The 20,196-nt window shown below is 40.5% G+C and overlaps 1 protein-coding gene across 3 annotated transcripts in view; it reads left to right on the forward strand.

Annotated features, from left to right (window-relative positions):
- Nucleotides 1-18,231, forward strand: part of Sec22a (SEC22 homolog A, vesicle trafficking protein) — a 60,024-nt gene extending 41,793 nt beyond the window's left edge. The window contains exons 5-7 of one of the 3 annotated variants that reach the window (XM_008768693.4): nucleotides 4,536-4,651; nucleotides 12,549-12,614; nucleotides 17,564-18,231. In XM_008768693.4, coding sequence (XP_008766915.3) covers nucleotides 4,536-4,651; nucleotides 12,549-12,614; nucleotides 17,564-17,605 — 224 coding nt within the window. In that variant the 3' untranslated portion in view covers nucleotides 17,606-18,231. Of the gene's footprint in view, nucleotides 1-4,535; nucleotides 4,652-12,548; nucleotides 12,615-17,349 lie in introns of all 3 variants that reach the window. The other 2 variants (NM_057147.2, XM_039087918.2) reach the window with 2 other exon arrangements.
- The last annotated feature ends 1,965 nt before the right edge of the window (nucleotides 18,232-20,196 follow it).

Here is a 20,196-nt window from a genome sequence, read left to right on the forward strand (position 1 = left end):
ATCATAAAGTAGGTACAAGCTATTTTACATCCACAGAGGTATGATACAGTACTGTCCTACATCTATAATACTAGAGGATACAATTTAAAAGGCATTATTTGAGACTTGATTCTACTTTTCCAGCAGAGGGCCCAAAGGATGGTGTGACACAGCTTTGTAAAGAAACATACTCTAGACAGGATTTCCTTTCACTAGTGGCACAGTTCTAAGGATTCATTCTCTCCATGAATGTCAGCTAAAACCGTTATTAAAAAAATGAAATATCCCTAGAACAAAACGTATAACCACCGGATTCACATGAAGATGACCTAGTGGAGACAAGCTGGACCTCACCTTACCAACAAGCTATCAAATCTGTTATGTTTAAACAGTGAGACCTCTAAGGAAGGAGATGCCAAGTAGTGCTTCAAAGCTTCGGACCACAATCAAACACAGCATCCTTTTCAACAGAAGCAGAAGCTCATCTGAATATGCTCAAGGATGCTGACATCAACATTTAATCATCTCCTCACTCATCCAGGAAGAAGGGGAGATCAGTTACTACTGTACTTTATTGTGTTCAACCAAATCACCATGTTACAAAAATAGCAAGCTGCCATAATAAAAAATAAGGCTCCTCTATCCAGCACCAGATAGCATCATTTTACTTTCAAGCCTAGAAATTGCACACTTGTATATAAACCAACCGAAGATGAGGATTGAGAGTTCATCTTGGTGGATTTTTCCTTTGATGAATATGAAGTGTCCTTCCTTATCTTTTTTGATGACTTTTAATTGAAAATTGATTTTATTTGATATTAGAATGGCTACTCCAGCTTGCTTCTTCTGACCATTTGCTTGGAAAGTTGTTATCCAGCCTTTCACTCTGAGGTAGTGTCTGTCTTTGTCTCTGAGGTGTGTTTCCTGTAGGCAGCAGAATGCAGGGTCCTGATTGCGTATCCAGTTTGTTAATCTATGTCTTTTTATTGGGGAGTTGAGGCCATTAATGTTGAGAGATATTAAGGAATAGTGATTATTGCTTCCTGTTATATTCATATTTGGATATGAGGTTATGTTTGTGTGCTTTTCTTCTCTTTGTTTTGTTGCCAAGATGATTAGTTTCTTGCTTCTTCTAGGGTATAGCTTGCCTCCTTATGTTGGGCTTTACCCTTTATTATCCTTTGTAGTGCTGGATTTGTAGAAAGATATTGTGTAAATTTGGTTTTGTCATGGAATATCTTGGTTTCTCCATCTATGTTCATTGAGAGTTTTGCAGGATACAGTAACCTGGGCTGGCATTTGTGTTCTCTTAGGGTCTGTATGACATCTGTCCAGGATCTTCTGGCCTTCATAGTTTCTGGCGAAAAGTCTGGTGTGATTCTGATAGGTCTGCCTTTATATGTTACTTGACCTTTTTCCCTTACTGCTTTTAATATTCTTTCTTTATTCTGTGCGTTTGGTGTTTTGACTATTATGTGACAGGAGGTGGTTCTTTTCTGGTCCAATCTATTTGGTGTTCTGTAGGCTTCTTGTATGCCTATGGGTATCTCTTTTTTTAGGTAAGGGAAGTTTTCTTCTATGATTTTGTTGAAGATATTTACTGGTCCTTTGAGCTGGGAGTCTTCACTCTCTTCTATACCTATTATCCTTAGGTTTGATCTTCTCATTGAGTCCTGGATTTCCTGTATGTTTTGGACCAGTAGCTTTTTCTGCTTTACATTATCTTTGACAGTTGAGTCAATGATTTCTATGGAATCTTCTGCTCCCGAGATTCTCTCTTCCATCTCTTGTATTCTGTTGGTGAAGCTTGTATCTACGACTCCTTGTCTCTTCTTTTGGTTTTCTATATCTAGGGTTGTTTCCATGTGTTCTTTCTTGATTGCTTCTATTTCCATTTTTAATTCCTTCAACTGTTTGATTGTGTTTTCCTGGAATTCTTTCAGGGATTTTTGTGTCTCCTCTCTATGGGTTTCTACTTGTTTATTTATGTTTTCCTGGAATTCTTTCAGGGATTTTTACGATTCCTCTCTGTAGGCTTCTACTTGTTCTCTAAGGGAGTTCTCCACGTCTTTCTTGAAGTCCTCCAGCATCATGATCAAATACGATTTTGAAACTAGATCTTGCTTTTCTGGTGTGTTTGGATATTCCATGTTTATTTTGGTGGGAGAATTGGGCTCCAATGATGCCATGTAGTCTTGGTTTCTGTTGCTTGGGTTCCTGCGCTTGCCTCTCGCCATCAGATTATCTCTAGTGTTACTTTGTTCTGCTATTTCTGACAGTGGCTAGACTGTCCTATAAGCCTGTGTGTCAGGAGTGCTGTAGACCTGTTTTCCTGTTTTCTTTCAGCCAGTTATGGGGACAGAGTGTTCTGCTTTCGGGCGTGTAGTTTTTCCTCTCTACAGGTCTTCAGCTGTTCCTGTGGGCCTGTGTCTTGAATTCACCAGGCAGGTTTGTTGCAGGGGAAAAGTTGGTCCCACCTGTGGTTCCAAGGCTCAAGTTTGCTCGTGGGGTACTGCCTAAGTCCTCTCCGCGGCGGCAGCAACCAGGAAGATCTGCGCTGCTCTTTCCGGGAGCCTCCGTGCACCAGGGTTCCAGATGACGTTTGGTGTTTTCCTCTGGCGTCTGGATGTGTGCAGAGTGCAGTGTCTTCTGGTTTCCCAGGCGTGTCTGCCTCTCTGAAGGTTTAGCTCTCCCTCCCACGGGATTTGGGTACAGAGAACTGTTTATCCGGTCTGTTTCCTTCAGGTTCCGGCGGTGTCTCAGGCGCAGGGTTCCTGCCGCTCCTGGGCCCTCCCCTACGGGAACCCAGAGGCCTTATACAGTTTCCTCTTGGGCCAGGGATGTGGGCAGGGATGGGCAGTGTTGGTGGTCTCCTCCGCTCTGCAGCCTCAGGAGTGCCCACCTGACCAGGCGGTGAGGTCTCTCTCCCACGGGGTTTGGGAGCAGAGAGAGCTTGTTCATTTCTTAAATATATTGTTATTAACACATGAAAATGGTAGTGATTTTCTTTTGAACATACCTTACTTAACCAGGTAAAGCTAGAATTTTCACTGTCTAGGTTTTGTTTTTTTGTTGTTTTTTTTGCCTTTGTTTTTGTTTTTGGTGAGGTAAAACTTGTTTCATATGGAAGTGTGATTTGATAATTATTCAGTTGTTAGTTGGTTTTATTTCTAAAGCCCATTTGCTTTTTATGAGAGGCCAGGTCCCTCTCTTACTATGAGAGGAAGGACCATGGACAGAGAGAGGCTCTAAAATAAGACCAGTTGACTTTTCCAGCTGCTGAAGCACCATGGTATCAGCCTATACAGCGACAGTTGGTTTTCCATTTTCATATTAGAGTTTGAAGGGAATTTATTGAAAGACCAGACATGGGCACAAAAGAAATTATGAAATGTTATTCTAGATTAGTAGTTTCTGCTGAATCTGAAGAATACTCTATGAGATGTGTGTTTTTGGGTTTTTTATTAACTCTTTGGGGAATATTTTCTGCAATGATGGCTGAATATAATTTGCAAAGATCTGAGCTTTTCCTTTATTAACGTTCTGCCTCATTAACTTCATTGTTGGGCTTTTACACTTCAGTGGTTTAAATAAAGTAATAAAAATGTGGTTCTGTTGTTCTCGCTTTGCCAGTGTCCCTTTTGAAGCCTACTGATTATGTATTTAGTTGTGTTTTCATTCAGGCACAATTGTAAAGCCTAATAACTATAAAATGGCCATGAAGGGACGTGATCGCACAACAGAAAATTAAGGACTGCCTTCATAAAGATGAAATGCTCAATATTAGCTGCTGTGTTCTCAGTTTGGGTTTGTTTTAGTCACTTTTCTTCAAAAGACCAAGGGGGGACTGGTCTTTGCAGCTGTAAGACTGCATCCCATTGACAAGTTTGGGTTTGTGACTAAATGTGGGCTTTCACATAGCCCACATAGCAGGGTTCATAGCCTTCAGTCCCAGATAAGTTGGCTTTGCTAAAAGCAAGCTATGGCTATCCTTAAAAGTGTTTTCTAAACATTTTCAGAAAACACAGGAGTTTTGTATTCATTCTCCAAGCAAGGTCATCTTTTGCAAATATTTGTACCACATTGCAAATTGTACATATATTTGGGCAGTAGTTTTTTTTTTTCTAAGTGATTTACTGACAGGTAGGAGTTCTTGATAGCACCTTCTCCCCTCAAATAGAAGTTAGAGGTATCTACTAAAATGTAGAAAAGCAATGTTAGTTTCATTTGACTTTAGAATGGGACTTTTTATGTTGCCAAATGTTTTGCACTTTAGAAAAATATTTAAACTTGATATCGTGGCACACAATTTTAATCTACCTCACAGAGGCAGGGGGATCTCTGAGTTGAGGCCAGCCTGGTCTACAGATCGAGTTCCAGGAGAGCCAGGGCTACACAGAGAACTTTTGCCTACATATATTGTTTAATTGCTGAATACATTGTTTAAAGTTATTTACATTTGACTCATCTAAGTTGAGCAATGAATTTCTGTCCACATAAGCTCAACTAACAAGAGATACTGGTATTCATTTCTAACCATTCCTTTTCTTTTTCAGCCCACCAGCGACTAGAACCAGCAACTCTGTCAGGGATTGTGGCATTTATCCTTAGTCTTTTATGTGGAGCTCTGAATTTAATTCGAGGCTTTCATGCCATTGAAAGCCTCCTGCAGGTACTGTGCTATTTTTGTAGTTTCCGGTGACTGCCTATTCACTCTATTGTTACAGAATTGATTTGAATTAGATTAGGTCTTAGTATAATCTACGGTGCAAGTTCCAAGTCTGTTCTTATACCAGACCTTCTCTGCTCTCCTTCAGAAGCATGACCTCATAGCCAAGGCTTGTGGGTATGCCTGTAATCTTGGCCCTTGGGAGGCTGAAGCAGGAGAGTTACAGATTTAAGGCTGAAATCACAGAATGAGTTCCAGGCCAGCTTGGGCTATACAGTGAGACCCTGTCTCAAAACACACACACACACACACACACACACACACACACACACACACACACACACGTACTTCCGGTTGGCATGCTCCTTTACCATGTGTTCTCTTGGAGGTGCTGTTGGCAGGCACTGTGGGAACACCAAGCTTGATAGCATGGACTCTGGATTCTCACAGCTTAAGTTAATACCAAAGGAGTCTAGGTGTGATAACTAAATTCTTAGAGCCAGCAGGGAGAGCTGCTGTGATTCGGAGAGCCCAGGAGAGCTGATGAGCTGGCTTTGTAAGGAACAAGAGGCAGAGAAAGGTGGAACAGGAAGATAGTTTGTGGGACACAACTTATGGGACACAACTCAGTGAGCTCTGCTGCCGTTCCCTCTGGTAGTGGCCCAAGTTGCCTGTGTATGGGGAGGGTCACTGGTTTCTTCATAGTCTTTATTTTCTAGGGTAGTTTCTTCCAGGGCCTTTAGCTATCAGACTATCTAACCTATTCTCTTCCTGTACTTTCTAAAATCTCCTTTCTTAAAATGGCCAGCACATTTCAGATCACAGATGTTCTTCCCTTTGTTTCCCCCTTCACGCCCGCCGTGTGTGTGTGTGTGTGTGTGTGTGTGTGTGTGTGTGTGTGTGTGTGTGTGTATTCTCCAGCATTAAGTTCCAGATACCTTAAAACGTGCTCACCACGCTAGTTCATGGTACCATTCTATGTGTCCTCTAGGTTCAGCCACCTAAAACCAACAGAAAGCAGATGGTATCATAGGTCCTGACATCATGGGTCCTAAAAGGAATGCATGGGACTTCCCTTGTCAATTTCTCTTCTAAACAATTCCTCACAGGCATAGCCCCTGCCCCCTCTCATTCACTAGATGCTGGCTTTCATCCCTCTAGCTTCTCGTCTCACCCCCCTACCCTGCTAGGTTGGATTTATTCCAGTTTTCAGCCAGCTAAGTAAGCTGCCAACAAGAAGAAATGGGCGATTTGAAACTGCAGAGTGAAAAAGCTAATAAAACAGTCTTTAAAACATTTTATTGATATAATAGGGAAAAAAAGGTGGGGTAGGTGTGTAAAAAAGTTAACTTTGTAGATAGAGTAACCCTAGGCAGAGAGAAGCTTTCTGTCACAAAACCATGTTCACTAACTGGTCCTGTGGGAGCCATGGCTCAGATCTTAGCACCTACAAGTCAGAGTGCCTACCTATAAGGTGGTGGTCTGGCGCAACTTGTTAAGGGAGTATAGATTCCCTTCATGCACTCAGTTATCCTGTCCTTCCTCTTCTGGAAGCTTTTGTATCCTGCAGCCTTTCATGCTTTGGAAATGCTGCTGCTGACCTCAACTTTCCTTCATTGCTGATCGTTCTGTGTTTTCCCTCCGATCGGTAATACATGGTGTGATTGTGGTGAGACGGTGTTAAGTTTCAGAAGCACAATTAGATCGAGCTGTTTGCTATTTAGATATAATTGACTTTTTGTTCTGAGATTTCTCAGCTTGTTTATATTTTAAAAGACCACTTTGTAAACTATCTTTCTTGGACACAGATCTTTAGCAATATATTAAACCAAATCTAGTAATGAATAAAAATATACAAGAACCAAGTGGGATTTATCCCAAGTGTGCAATGCTGATTTAATATTTGAAATCAAATACAATTACTTCAAGAGTCTAAAGGAGAAATAATAATCACATGATCACATCAGTAGATGTAGAAAGGAATTTGACAAAATCCAGAAAAATCTTTGTTCATGATAAACAAAAAACAAAAAACCCAACTACAGCAACAAAGGGAAAAAAACAACTTGGAGCAAACCAGGAGTAGAGGGAAATTTCTTCACCTTAATAAGGAAAATCCATTCCAGATCTTAAGCAACTAACATCTTTAAGAAACTGGATACCTTTCTCCTAAAACAGAAACAGGATAAAGCTGTCTCCAGTTACCTCTCCTATGTAAGTTGTGCATACTGGAAATCCTAGCTGAAAAATACATATGGAAGGAAGAAAGAAGTCTGCAAATGGCATAATTATCTGTATAATGACCCCCAAGACCCAACCAAAGGCTCCTGAGGTTATTAGGTGATTATAGCTGCATAACAATGAGAGAGTGAAACTGTACAGACTGTTTAAATTCCAGCAACAATTGAAATTTAAAAGTTCTAAAAAAGAGATGCTTATAAGTAAATCTAAGACACATACAGGACTCATATGAGGTAGATTAGAAACCAAAGAAACCAAAGATTGAATAAACGGAGAGCAAGTCCACATTTCGAGTGGAGCCCTCTACAGTGTTGCAGTGTTGGTTCTTTGCGTGCTGATGTATCGGTTGAACCCAGGCCCAGGAGCGTCCCCGCTGGTTATTTTGTGCATTCAGTTAAGTGATTGCAAAGTTTATATGGAAAGGAAAAGACACAGTACATAGGAAAAAACAGAAGTCTTTATTCTGTATTCTCACTAACAAAACTCAAAGTTTTACTGCTACCACTAGGTTGGTGGGAGGTCTTTCCATAACAAGCAAGTCTCCAGTGCCAGCCAGATGTTTTACAGTTTCGTTCAGTTTTTATACTGTCTGAACAGAAGACTTAGGACAAAACTTCAATGTTAAGGCTCAGTCTCATGGGCCTACCCTTACTTGAGATGTCAGTCCTATGGGGAGATTGTACAGATGACCATCAGCTGGCTGTAAGAGAGGTTTGTACAACTCCCTCATCTGGTGCAGTCACTTGTTAGAATGGTTCCTGTACTCAGAAGCACATTTGGTGGCTAATTACGAAGGATATTTCAAAGGATACAGATGGATAAAGAGGTGCATGTGTAGGGAGAGACTGGAAAGATCTGATTATGAGTTTCTGTCCCACTGGAGCTGAGCTTATCACCCCTCACATGTGGAGGTGTTCACCAGCCTACAAGTTCTGCAGGTGCCATGGGTTAGAGATTTGGGGTCATCACCCCCTCACATCCTGGACACTTTCTGCAAGAGGCAGACCTATCGACAGTCAGTCCTATAGTTATGCTGGGGTGGGAAGTCTGACGTTCTCAGACCTGTGAAATGGTGCTTTGTGACTTAGTGTTTGCCACTGTGCATTTGTCCAAACCACAGAGCCTACAATAGGAAGAGCGGAAATTACTGGACGGTAATTTGTCATGAATGTGCCACGGGTTCCAGTTGGTACTGGAGACTGAGCCGGGAGTTAGGGGGTATGAAGACTGCTCCATTTTCTGTATGCTTAACGCTGATCTTAAAAAAAAAAATCTATTTTAGTTGGGCCTGTGGAATACTCCTTTAATATAGCACTTGGCCGGACACACACACACACACACACACACACACACACACACACACACACACAGTGTATTTTAAAAGCCAAGAGGAAAACAAAGACTTTTTCTTTGATGATCAGTCCAAGGAAAACTGGGAAGGGAGGTCTGTTCTTACCCTGAGCTTTGATGTTCTCCAGTGAGGTGCAGCTCTACTTGGCCGCAGTTAAAAGTTCAACTTGTTGAACCCAGTCTGCTCTTAGAAGCGTGGATTAGGCTTCTTCTACCTGTTGGGGTAGAACCTTGCCCCTTGCATAGGCCATGTGAGAACATTAACGCCCCAGTTAGAATGGCGCGTGCGTGGTTCAGCAATCTGATCTGTGTTTTAAGATCCATATATAAATTCTGTGTCATTTTGAGAATGCCAGTGAAATACAGATCTGATCTATACACCTTGTATGCACTAGCCCCTGCCAGCTTACTGCCCCTTCCCCATATACACACACCGAGAATGGTCTGGTTGAATAGCAGCATGTTTTAATTGGCTTAAACAAGCTCTGGAAAGATGAGAAAGTAATAAACATGGTGGGAACTGGCAGATGGGGACAGAGTGGCAGCAAGGCTTCACGAAGTGGCTCTTCATAGATTATTTTTACTTTGAACCACATAAAATTGCTCATCAGAACAAGTGTTGGGCCAGGAGTGGAACTGATTGCTAGAGCAGTAGCCTAGCAGTAGGAAAGCCCTCGGTCCAGTCCTCAGCAATGAAAAACAGAAGGAAAAATATCATCTTTTGTTAATCCAATTTAATGGGTAGATTCAAGTACCAAAAATTCAGATACAGGTAAATCTTTTGTGGGGCAATGACTTGATGTTGGTCACTTTTTCTTTCCTTCAGAGTTATTATTGTTCACAGTTTATAAAAATGAAAAGTCATATTTTTTTCTTCACTGAAGCCTTTAGAGTTGGTCCTAGTCTCCTTTGGTTTATCAGTGCATTTTGTGTTAGGAATAATCTCTTTAAATCACAAGTTAAATAGATCTTCTTGAAGCCTTCTCTGTAGAATTTTATACAAAAATTAAAAATTATCTAAGTGGAGTTATTTAGTTCTTGCTAGTGAAAGAGTTGAAAAAGTTGAATCAAAGCTTCCATATTTCTATAATATTTGATTTACAAGTAAAGGGTTTATTTGCGAGGTGCAGTGGCATATGCCTTTAGGATCTTTGTGAGTTCAAGGCATGCCTGATATACAGAGAGAATTCCAGACCAGCCAAGACTGTATAGTGAGTCCCTGTTGTTAGAAAAGAAGGAAAAGTAAATAAAGACTTCATCTGGAAAGTATAACTTTAATCTAATGGATAATATATTGTATATTTCCTGATTGTGTATAGTATAGTGTATAGGAACTAATTTAGTTTTATAACCTTGATTTGTAAATACTCTGTATACTAAAGATTGTTGCAGCATTTATATTCTAGTATGTTACGTTGTGCTTGTGGCATGTCTGACTCTGAACATGAATCGGCATTCCTGTATATTGTCGTTGTTAAAAGATTCCAGATAAATGTGCTGGTGACATGGCTCTGCTGGAAAAGGCCCTTGCTACAGGTCTAATTGCTTAGTTGGGTTCCTGGACCCCTAGGATGGAGGGAGAGAACTGACTCTTGGAACTTTTCTCCTGACCTCCATCTGTTTGCTGGGGTATGTGTATGTGCATGCCTATATGTGTATACACACACACACACACACACACACACACACACACACACACAACGTAGAATTCGAAGAAATAAGATGGCATAAGTTTGCTTATTCTAGATTAGTAACCACTACTTAGAGTGATAAGGATTTATTAAAATATATGGCACCAAGGTTTTTATTTGTTGTGTGCATGTACATGTATTTTTTCAGTTGGTAAATTTGATTTCATGTTCACAGCAATGTGTAAGTTAGATTATTTGCACTTGCTTCCTAGCCTTATTCTGAGTTTAGAAATGTTAATAAGGTGGTTGTGAGTTGACACCTCGGGAATGTATAAGCTTTTATCCCATTGCTTTATATTGCATGGGTCCTTCTAAAGATCAGTTTTGAAATGGTGATAATTAGACCGATGCCAAAGCGGAGGTAGTTTTCATATGGAGTATTAGAAAATGAATCCTGGGACAACCGTGGAGATGCTGCCCTGGAAGTCGGTGATCTCCTTGCCAGTAACTAGCCCAGTTGCAGACAGGACGCTGTGGGTCTCATCTCGCAGTGTGCTGGATGGGAGCTTAGACTCCACACGCCCAAGCACTATAAACACCAGTGACCTGAGGTTCTCAGACTCAGAATTATCTGGAATACTTACTACAAAGTAGAAAGATCTATTTCTGTTTTCCAAAGAAAAAAATGAGTTAAGAAATCAAAAGTGCAGCTTGTGAATAAAGATTTAAGCACAGGTCAGACTGACTCTGGAATCACGCTTTGAGGTTTTGTAAAATCACTTAAGAGAGATTTCAAATGGCAATGTAAATTTATGGAAAAAAACCCTATAGGACCAGTAATTAGGTTCTGTTATATGTTGAAAGGCTATATATTCTTTCACATATTCTATGGTCGATGTATTTACAGTGTCAGAAAGTATTTATGAATCAACCAAAATAGCAGAGCAGCATGCAAAAATATAGGTCCATTTCTTTGAGGATGGAGAGTGGAGAGAAACAAACACATGAAAAGGTTAACAATCTTTTTCCTTTATGAAGAACAACATGGGCTTCTTTGTATGGACATAAATGCTGTGTGTGTGTGTGTGTGTGTGTGTGTGTGTGTGTGTGTGTGTGTGTGTGTGTGTTTCTCCTTTAGATCGGGCTTTCCTAGAACTTACACTGTAGACCAGGCTGGCCTTGAACTCAGAGATCTGCCTGCCAGCCTCTGCCTCCCAAGTGCTGAGATCAAAACCATGCGTCACCACTGCCCAGCTTGAGCATAAACTTTTATAATCGGGAGGAAAAGAACTTAAAAAAAAGCAGAAGTTTAATTCAAGTCTTTGAATTAAAAAAGTCGAAAGGCTTCATGTTGATCTGCCTGCTTCTGGAGCAGAACCAGCCTGAGCAGTTCTGGAAGATTAATAGTTTCTGTTTCAAGATCTCTCTAAGATAAGCCACTCTGCCTCGTGGACCGTTCTGTACCTAATCAACTGCACTAAGGCAATTTGTTCTTTCTATTATATAACGATCCTTCCGCCCCCATGGGCAGAGGCACATTTGGTGGCACAGTCTTGTAATCCCAGCATCTAGAAAGCTGAGCAAGCAGCTCAGTAAGGGGATTGAGCATTTGAGGCCAGCCTGGGCTACATAGTGACAGCCTGTAGCAGCTCAGCAAGGGGATTGAGCATTTGAGGCCAGCCTGGGCTATATAATGAGACCCTGTAGGAAAAAGAAAATTGTTCTTTCTAAAATAAGAGTAGGTGAAATGTCTTTGCATTGGAAGAAAAACACATACTCCTCCTGCCTTGGTTGTATGTACTGTTCATCTATGCATTGAAGGAAGTTCAATGCTGAAACTTCATAGGAACCAAGGACAGCGCTTGGTTCTCTTCACACAGGCTCTTCTGTTCTGTTTTTCTGTTTTCTAGCATAGTGGCTTTATAACAAGGCCTGATCCCTCTTTTGGGGATTTAGCACACTCTAGTGGACAGCAGCTTTTCAGTAGCCACAGTTTTATTTATCATGTCAAGTTACTTTATTAGGCAATTCATTTATGTGCTTCTGGGCAGTAAAGTTTGTCAGAGTGCATTTAAGTGGTGACCCTCATGAGCAAGAGAAACTTGATCACTGCCAGGGTGGTGTGCATTTTATGTGGTTTTACTAGGGAGAAGAGATTTTCTGTATAATGAAGAAGCTGGCTTTTCTTTAGTGTTTCTCCTCTTTCCTTGGGGTGACAGGCCATTGATAGGTGAGACCAAGACAGAGAATTCATGTAGTTTTCCTCAACTTCCCATTCCTCTGCCTTTCAAATTTAAATGTATTTTATATGTATGGGTATTTTGTCAGCATGTATGTCTGTGTACCACTTGTGTGCTGCCTGGAGTCCATGAAGGTCAGGAAGGAACTGGAGTTACGGACATTTATGAGTCATCACATGGGTGCTAGGAATTGAACCCCTGTTCTCTGGGAAAGCAGTCAGGACTTTTAACTGTGGAATCATATCTCCAGCATGCTTCTCTGTCCCTGTCTTAACCATGTGTTTTATATTTCTATTTTCAGACTCACAATTTTTATACACCACTTTGTAAAATCTTTGAGTATGTATAAAATTAACATATCCTATCCTGGTAGATTGTTCTTGGCTTTTTAAAATAAGTACTGTCAGTAAAAAGGTGATCTTTGTTTTGTTTTTACAGAGTGATGGTGAGGACTTTAGTTACATGATTGCATTTTTCCTTGGGACAGCGGCCTGCCTTTACCAGGTAGGTCTCCTCCCAGGTGTGACAAATAGCCCCCATTGCTGCTTGTTTCAGGTGTCCAGTCTAATAATTGCCCATGTATTTAAAATGCGTAAGAATGCTGTCTGAGTCATTTGCCTCTCCTATGATTTGAACCTCTGTTATCTTTGTGGCCTACACGTCAATCTTGAGTTGTAGACAGATGTTCACAGTGGACTTACTCTTACCCCTTCTCTGTGATGCGGGATCAGGATGCCATGTCATATGCCAAGGCAGAAAGGCTACTTGTGCATTTTCTAGTGAAAACCAGAGGGTTTGTGCTCTGGAGGAAGCCTTGCACAGGGAGTGACATAATATTTTAGGATTCTTAAGTAGACATGACTTCTTAGCAGCCGAGTGGGATGGACTGTAAGCAGAAGGACTAGGAGTTAGGAAACCAGTTGGGAGCCGATTGTAGTAATGGGATGGAAAACAACGGGAGCATACAGTGGCAGCGGCAGCAAGGCAGTGAGGACATACTGCCACTGAGAAGGGACAGAGTGGTAGGACACTTGCTCAGGAGGGCTCAGGCTCTGTACCTGGGGTAGGGAGATGATTGGTCATGGGAGACATGGGAAGAATGCCCATGGCAGTGACCCAAACTCAGGAATAATTTTGTTAGAACTTAGGAGCAAACAGACTCCATTGACTTAACCTTTATACATGGCATGTCCCTTTAGCTTCTATGGGGAAAAAAGAAAAGGTAGGAATATTTAAAGCTCGGTATGCACTTAAGACTACCCAAAATTCAGTAGAACTCCTTGGAGAAATACTTTGATAGATATTTGAGCTTTACATAAACATACATTATACATTATCGTTTTAGTGACTTCACTTAAAAATCTTCAAATTTTCTTTCTTTTTTTTTTTTTTCTTTTTTTTCGGAGCTGGGGACTGAACCCAGGGCCTTGCGCTTGCTAGGCAAGCACTCTACCACTGAGCCAAATCCCCAACCCCTTGAATTTTCTTAAAGTTAATTTTAGAAGTCTTATTATATGATGGGTTTCATTAGGACAAATGACATTTCATACAGGTAATGTAGAGCCATGTGTTTGTTAGGGGCACACAGTGTGCTTCAGATTGCACAGTGTTCTCTTGAGAGTTTCCCACTTTAATCCTACACCCCTGTCATACAAGATTATGGTCTCATTTGTAAAAAGTGAGGGCAAAGGACTCTCAGTACTGTTCTGAGATGGCATAGCCAGGAAAAGGGAGGAGCCAAGGCTAATGCTTCAGAGTTAGAGACCAGCTTCTTTCCCCTATATCATGCTGACTGTGTGCCCAACCAAGTCAAAAATTCTATTTATTTTTCTGTTTTAATTGTTCATACATGACCAAGTACTCTAGCACCATTTCTTTATTAGACTGTTTTCTTCCATGGAATTGATTTTGCACTCTATACAAACTAAGTTGGGTGTGTTTTGTAAGACTTTCTGGTTCTGAGTTACGGTCATTTGTCTATTACCCTTCTACCACAATGTTATGGCCTTTATTAACCTGGCTGTAGACTACCTTAAATTCCATTCTCCTAATGGTTACAGAGTGATTCAAATTTTCTATTTCACTGCATGAAATTATGGGACTTTGTGGGTTTTATGGAAGTGGTCTTATTTTATCTAATTTATATATATATGTATATATATAATTGGAAGTTATATCTCAATATTCCTTTGGTATTTGCAATGTTTATAATAGTGTTTCTTTTCTAATGTTGGTAATTTATATTGTCACAGTTGTTACTGTCAGTTTCTGTTTCACTGATTGAACCAGCTGTTCAATCCATCAGTGTTTTTGTTTTTTGTTTGTTTGGGTTTTTGTTTGTTTGTTTCTTCCCTCTTCTGTTTTTTGTTTTCAATTTCATTGATTTCTGCTCTTGTTAGAAGTGGAATTGTGGACCTTTCTAGTTTTCATTTCAGTTCTTGTTTTGTCTCACATGTTTTGAAGTTATGTGGTTTTAGTTCATACAAACTTTTTTGTCTCGTTAGTTTGACTCATTCGTCATTATTTTCTTTGCTCTGGTGTATTTTTTATACTTATACCTTTCCTTTTTTGATTCATGTGCATGATATATCCTTTTTCATCTTTTTACTTTTAATTTGCCTCTGTTATTTGATACAATTTTATGATAGTGAAATTGGTTTTTTAGTCTACTTTGCCAATCTCTTTTAGTTGCTGTATATAAGCCATTTATATTTAATATAATTATAGATATATTGGGGCTTGCTTTTGTTCTGTTTTAATTTTCTTCTTTCTATATTTCAATAGTTTATTTGAGGTTTTAAGAATTCCATTTCATTATTATCTATAGTATTTTAAAATGTTATGGGTTTTTAAGTGGTTCCTTACTATAGGTAACAAACAATGGATACTTGTCATAGTCTGCTGTTGTTGTCACCTCATGTTTAGTGTGATATAGACACATTATCTCCCTAGATGTTCTGTTATCCTCCTCTATTTATAAAACTTTTGTTTATTTCTTCCCTGTTTATTTCAGAACATATCAGACACTTGAAATACATTTTTCAACTGTGAAACATAAACTCAAAAGGAAAAGACCACCTGTCATACTTAATTACATTGTTGCTACCATGTTGTTTTTTCTTTCTTAATATTTTAGGTTTATTTATTTTCTTTTTTCTTTCTTGGTTTAGAGAAAAATTTTAGCTGGGTAATATGTTTGATCAAGGTGGTATCAACACTTCTGTATTGCAAGTTATCTGTTTTCTTCATTACCTTTGAAAAACTTCAGAGTCATCAATTAAATATTTTTTGATTCAAGAAAAGCTCTTCTTTACAGTAGAATTCCAATTAATAAATGTAGAAAGAATGATGGAGATAAAAAGTCACTATTAAATCACCATTAGACAAACTCCTCTGTAATAGCTGATGCAGGCAGTTATCAGTGGGTGGCATAATTCCTGTCAAGGGGTCCAAATTGACAGCGCTGATAAAACATACTGCCTGGCACCTCTGTGTTGTTCTTGGCAAAGTTACATATGCTTAACTCAATCTTGGAACACTGGACACATCCAAATTAAGATACACAGCTCCAGCATAACTGATGCATATGCATCAGGTCTGTCAAGGTCATGACTGAGAAGCTCTTACAGATTGGAGGAGACTTGACAGCTAAGTGCAGTACAGAATCCTGGGTGGGAGAAAGGCCCCTAATGGGACACAGGACAAAATCAAAGCCCATCAATTAGCAGTCCTCACTGTGATCATGTCCTGAAGCGATGACTGTTCTGTGGTGATGTAGCAGTGACACTGTGGAAAACAGTGCAGTTCGGCTGTTTCAGACCTCCAGCAAGTCAAAAGTTCTGTGAAAAGTTTTTTCACAGGGGGGAAAAAAAAAGATGTCTTTAAATCTTTATTCCACAATGAAAATCACTCTCATTAAGTAAATGATTTTATTCATTTCATGTAGATAGCTTGGATTTAAAAAAACAAAACAAAACAAAAACACAGGAGCAAGGTCTTACTGTAAGGTTCTGGCTTGCCTGGAACTTTTTAGACCATGCTAACCTAGAGATCCTCCTGCTTCTGTCTCTCAAGTGCTGGGATTAAAAGCATCACTCTAGTGCATTCTTCTCTTTAAATATGGAATAATCTTCACTCATTTAAGAACTAATGTTTGACAAGAACACTTTTACCTTCTCCCATTCTGAAGCCTGGGTGCAGTTCAAAGAATCTACTGCTTCTTTTCAAAGACTTCATAAGTCTTCATAAGTTCTTCCATACTTCCAGATTTTAGGCACATTCTAGAAAAGGATCCATTCAGTCATTAAATTCTGTATAGCACTTATTAGGTACTGTGCACTGTTCTAGACTCTGGAGATAAACAAATGAACCAGATAGTTAAACCATTGCCTGCCAGGAGCTATAGATGACAAGCAAAATAAGCATGTTTGTAACATGTTGTGGGAAAATAAAGGACAAAGGGGACAATACTAGGGCTGGTGGGTGGGGGATGCTTCCTTAATGTCTCAATGAAATAGCACTCACTGTCATTCTATGTCCCATTTTCTACTTTTCAAGATATAACTGCTTTAGGGGTTGGGGATTTAGCTCAGTGGTAGAGCGCTTGCCTAGGAAGCGCAAGGCCCTGGGTTCGATCCCCACCTCCGAAAAAAAGAACCAAAAAAAAAAAAGATATAACTGCTTTAAGTTAAATTATGAAAATATGCTAATAACACTCCATTCCTCCAGTGGAAGCCCAACAAATTCAATGGCTTCGTTTGCTCTTGTCCCAGCTGAGGAACAAGGCCCAACTCCTGCAGCTCCCTACTGTCCCCCAACCTGAACCACCCCCCACTGTTCACGCCTTAGACTGCTGTTTTCTTTACCCCTCAGACTCCAGTTGTGGGAAGGTCCATCTTCCTCAGTTGTTTGTTGAGTGTTCTGTGCTTTCCTGGGTGCACATGGCCCACACTGAGAGACCAGGGGCTGAGAACTTAGCAGTGTATCTGTCCTGGTTCCCTGTTACATAGAGAATTTCTTCTGTCTGTCTTACAAGGGAGTTACCCAGTTGTACTTTCATTTAACATGTGATAAAGAACACTTTCATTTTGAAAATGAAAGACATAGAAGGGGAAATCTGTTTCTCTTTGAAACCGAGGAACTTTTCCAATAGCTTACATTATCTTCTCATGTTTTATTCTGATCTGTTACATATCTTTCCTGTAACCTAACCAACTTTCATTTTAATGTTTTTAAACAGTGTTATTTACTTGTGTACTACACCAGCTGGCGGAATGTCAAATCATTCCTGACTTTTGGCTTAATCTGTCTTTGCAACATGTATCTCTACGAACTGCGCAACCTCTGGCAGCTTTTCTTTCATGTGACTGTGGGAGCATTTGTCACACTGCAGATCTGGCTGAGGCAAGCCCAAGGCAAGGCTCCTGACCATGACGTCTGACTTCTCCCTGCAGATGATTTGCCTTTGCCTTCAGGGGAGAAAGGAGAGGACATAATTAACTGCCACTGTGATGAAGAAACCAGTCACAACACATGAGAAGCTCTGCTTTCCTTCTCTGCCCATCTTCCCCTTTTGTTTTACAAATCAGCCTGGCATGCCTGCGAGTGTGAGACCTGGTAAGAAAACTCCCACAAGGATCCTGCAGTGGAACGCAGGCGCATCACAGTAGAAGTTCAGCATCACCTGAAGACTGACTGGCAGGCAGCACTGAATCCTCACTAGAGAGCTAAGCAAAGCTTGGTTGTGGGACCATGCTCTGAGGACCAAGCCGAAATGCTACCACCTGAGTTTGCCTTTGTGAGGCATTAGTGTAGACCAATGAAGAAGATGCTGCAGGAATTGGGAAGCTACCCTCTAAAACAGCCACTGTGCTAAGTTTCAGATTATTTGCACAATTATAGTACCAAGAGTTTATGAAGTCTAGAAATGGCATGAAATTTGTTTTTTTACTCTTTGTTTCTGCCACCTTCTAACTCTGGAGGCCACCTGGTGTGGAGAGGGCTGTGATGCGCATCTCCATAACATCACAAGTCCTGACAACAGTGATGGCGTGTTTCCTTTCTAGACCATGTTTATCATTTCTTTTGAAATCACTAAAAATACATGATTCATTGACTATCAGTCTTCCAGACTCTTCTCATTTGGGTATATGTATGCTATTTGCTTAGTTTCTAACCTTTAAATCTTAAAAGCATTTAACAAAGAAAGGAACCCCTACTCCAAGTGGAAAACCAGTATCTATCAGTTTGCCAGCACACAATGAAATAAGTTCTTACAAGATACTGATACCTACCAGGACTCTAGACCTGAGTGACACTCTCATTCTAATAGTGAGAGGTGTTACCTGGCAACAAAATGAGAGCCCTCTGGAATTCCCTGAGGATAATGGGAAACTGCAAAGGCAATGACATTTTCTTGGTGGCACAGCACTGGTTAGTTACGGTTTGCACCCAGAACCATTTCATTTGTTTCAGAGGTGCTGAGTATGAGAAATGGGACTTCCCTGACAATTCCTGTTACTTCATGGTTTGGGGGTGTGTGTGTCTTAGGGTCCTATTGCTGTGAGCAGACACCATGACAAATGTAAGTTTTATAAAGGACAACATTTAATTGGGGCTGGCTTACAGGTTCAGAGGTTCAGTCCGTTATTAAGGTGGGAGCATGGCAGCATCCAGGCAGGCATGGTGCAGGAGGAGCTGAGTTCTACATCTTCACCCGAAGGAAGCCAGGAACAGACATCCTCAGGCAGCTAAGAGGAGGGTCTCCAAGCCCACTCCCACAGTGACACACTTTCTCCAACAAGGCCACACCTTCTAATCCTGCCGCTCCCTGGGCCAAGCATATGCAAACCATCACAGGGGGTAACTAGTATCCTGAAGAAATAACACTCACACCCTTAGGAAGATTATCCAAGCCATTTGAACTCATAATAGAGAAGCACAGCTTGATTCTGCGTGCAAAAATCTACAAGTCACCTGGTTTGGAGCCACCATGAGTGATTTGCCTTTGTTTTTACACTTGATCTTAGCCAAAGGGCCGAGAAGCAATTGCCTTTGTTTTTAAAGAAAAGATTCCAAACAAGGAATGCATAGGATTCTGATAGTTTATATCATCCCTCAAACCTTCACTGCCTCTCCTCCATCTCAGAAAACCGGAGTCAGTAAATGGATGTATGATGTCCATGGTTTAGTTAAAACGAAGCTCCAAATCTGTCCAGGTCTCTGCTGTAGCAAAGCTGCTGACATAGTTGTCACGTACCTTCTAAGAGATGCCCCGAGGCATCGCATGGACCTAAGGCATCGGAGCCACAGGGCCTGTGTTTGCATTTTATACTTAACTGAGCCTTGTAAGTAAAGTGGTTCAACTTAGGAAGGTTTTCTAAGCTAGTGGGTAGAGCAGAAGAGATTTCTTGTAATAGTTAATAACCAGGAAGCTCAGGCTTTCTGATTAATTGTGGCTTTCCTCCGTCTTGGTATTTGATAGCTTTCCTACAGTTTGGTTCAAAAGCTACCTCGATATCATTAAGTTATGTTGCAGTGTTCAGTATTTGAGTCTGTTCAGCAGGGACACTTGAAAAATCACCAGCTATTTTTAAAAGCTTGTTTGTTTTCACCAGCTGTTTTGGGTTAAGAGGGTGTTTACATCTTGATGTACAGAATGAAACAGCTATAAGTAATTTTTCCTGTATACACTGCCATCTTTCATTACTTGGAATGTCATCCCCGAGAAGGTACATGACAGCCATGATGTTATGGTCCTAGAGAATCTGTTCAGTGTCCTTGTGAGGTGTGTGTGGCTGTGTTCATCCTGTGTGGATGCAATGGAGTAGCCTCGACTTACGTGTCCCATAGCTAAGCACATGTGTTCTAATCATGCCTCGGGCTCTTTGACTCTATTTGTGCAACAGTCTTTCCCAGTGTGTGTTAATGGATGTTTATCTTAATTAAGCCAGCTCTGAAATGCTGCCTGTTGGCTGTGCCAAGAACAGACAATGTCATAATCTAAAAGTATTTGCTTACTTTATTGGTCTGGGTTTGAAACATTCATACTGAGTCTTTCCCTGAAAGAACAACATGCCAAGAAAAG

Source organism: Rattus norvegicus, chromosome 11 (assembly GCF_036323735.1).
Source record: "Rattus norvegicus strain BN/NHsdMcwi chromosome 11, GRCr8, whole genome shotgun sequence".
NCBI classification, from domain to species: domain Eukaryota; kingdom Metazoa; phylum Chordata; class Mammalia; order Rodentia; family Muridae; genus Rattus; species Rattus norvegicus.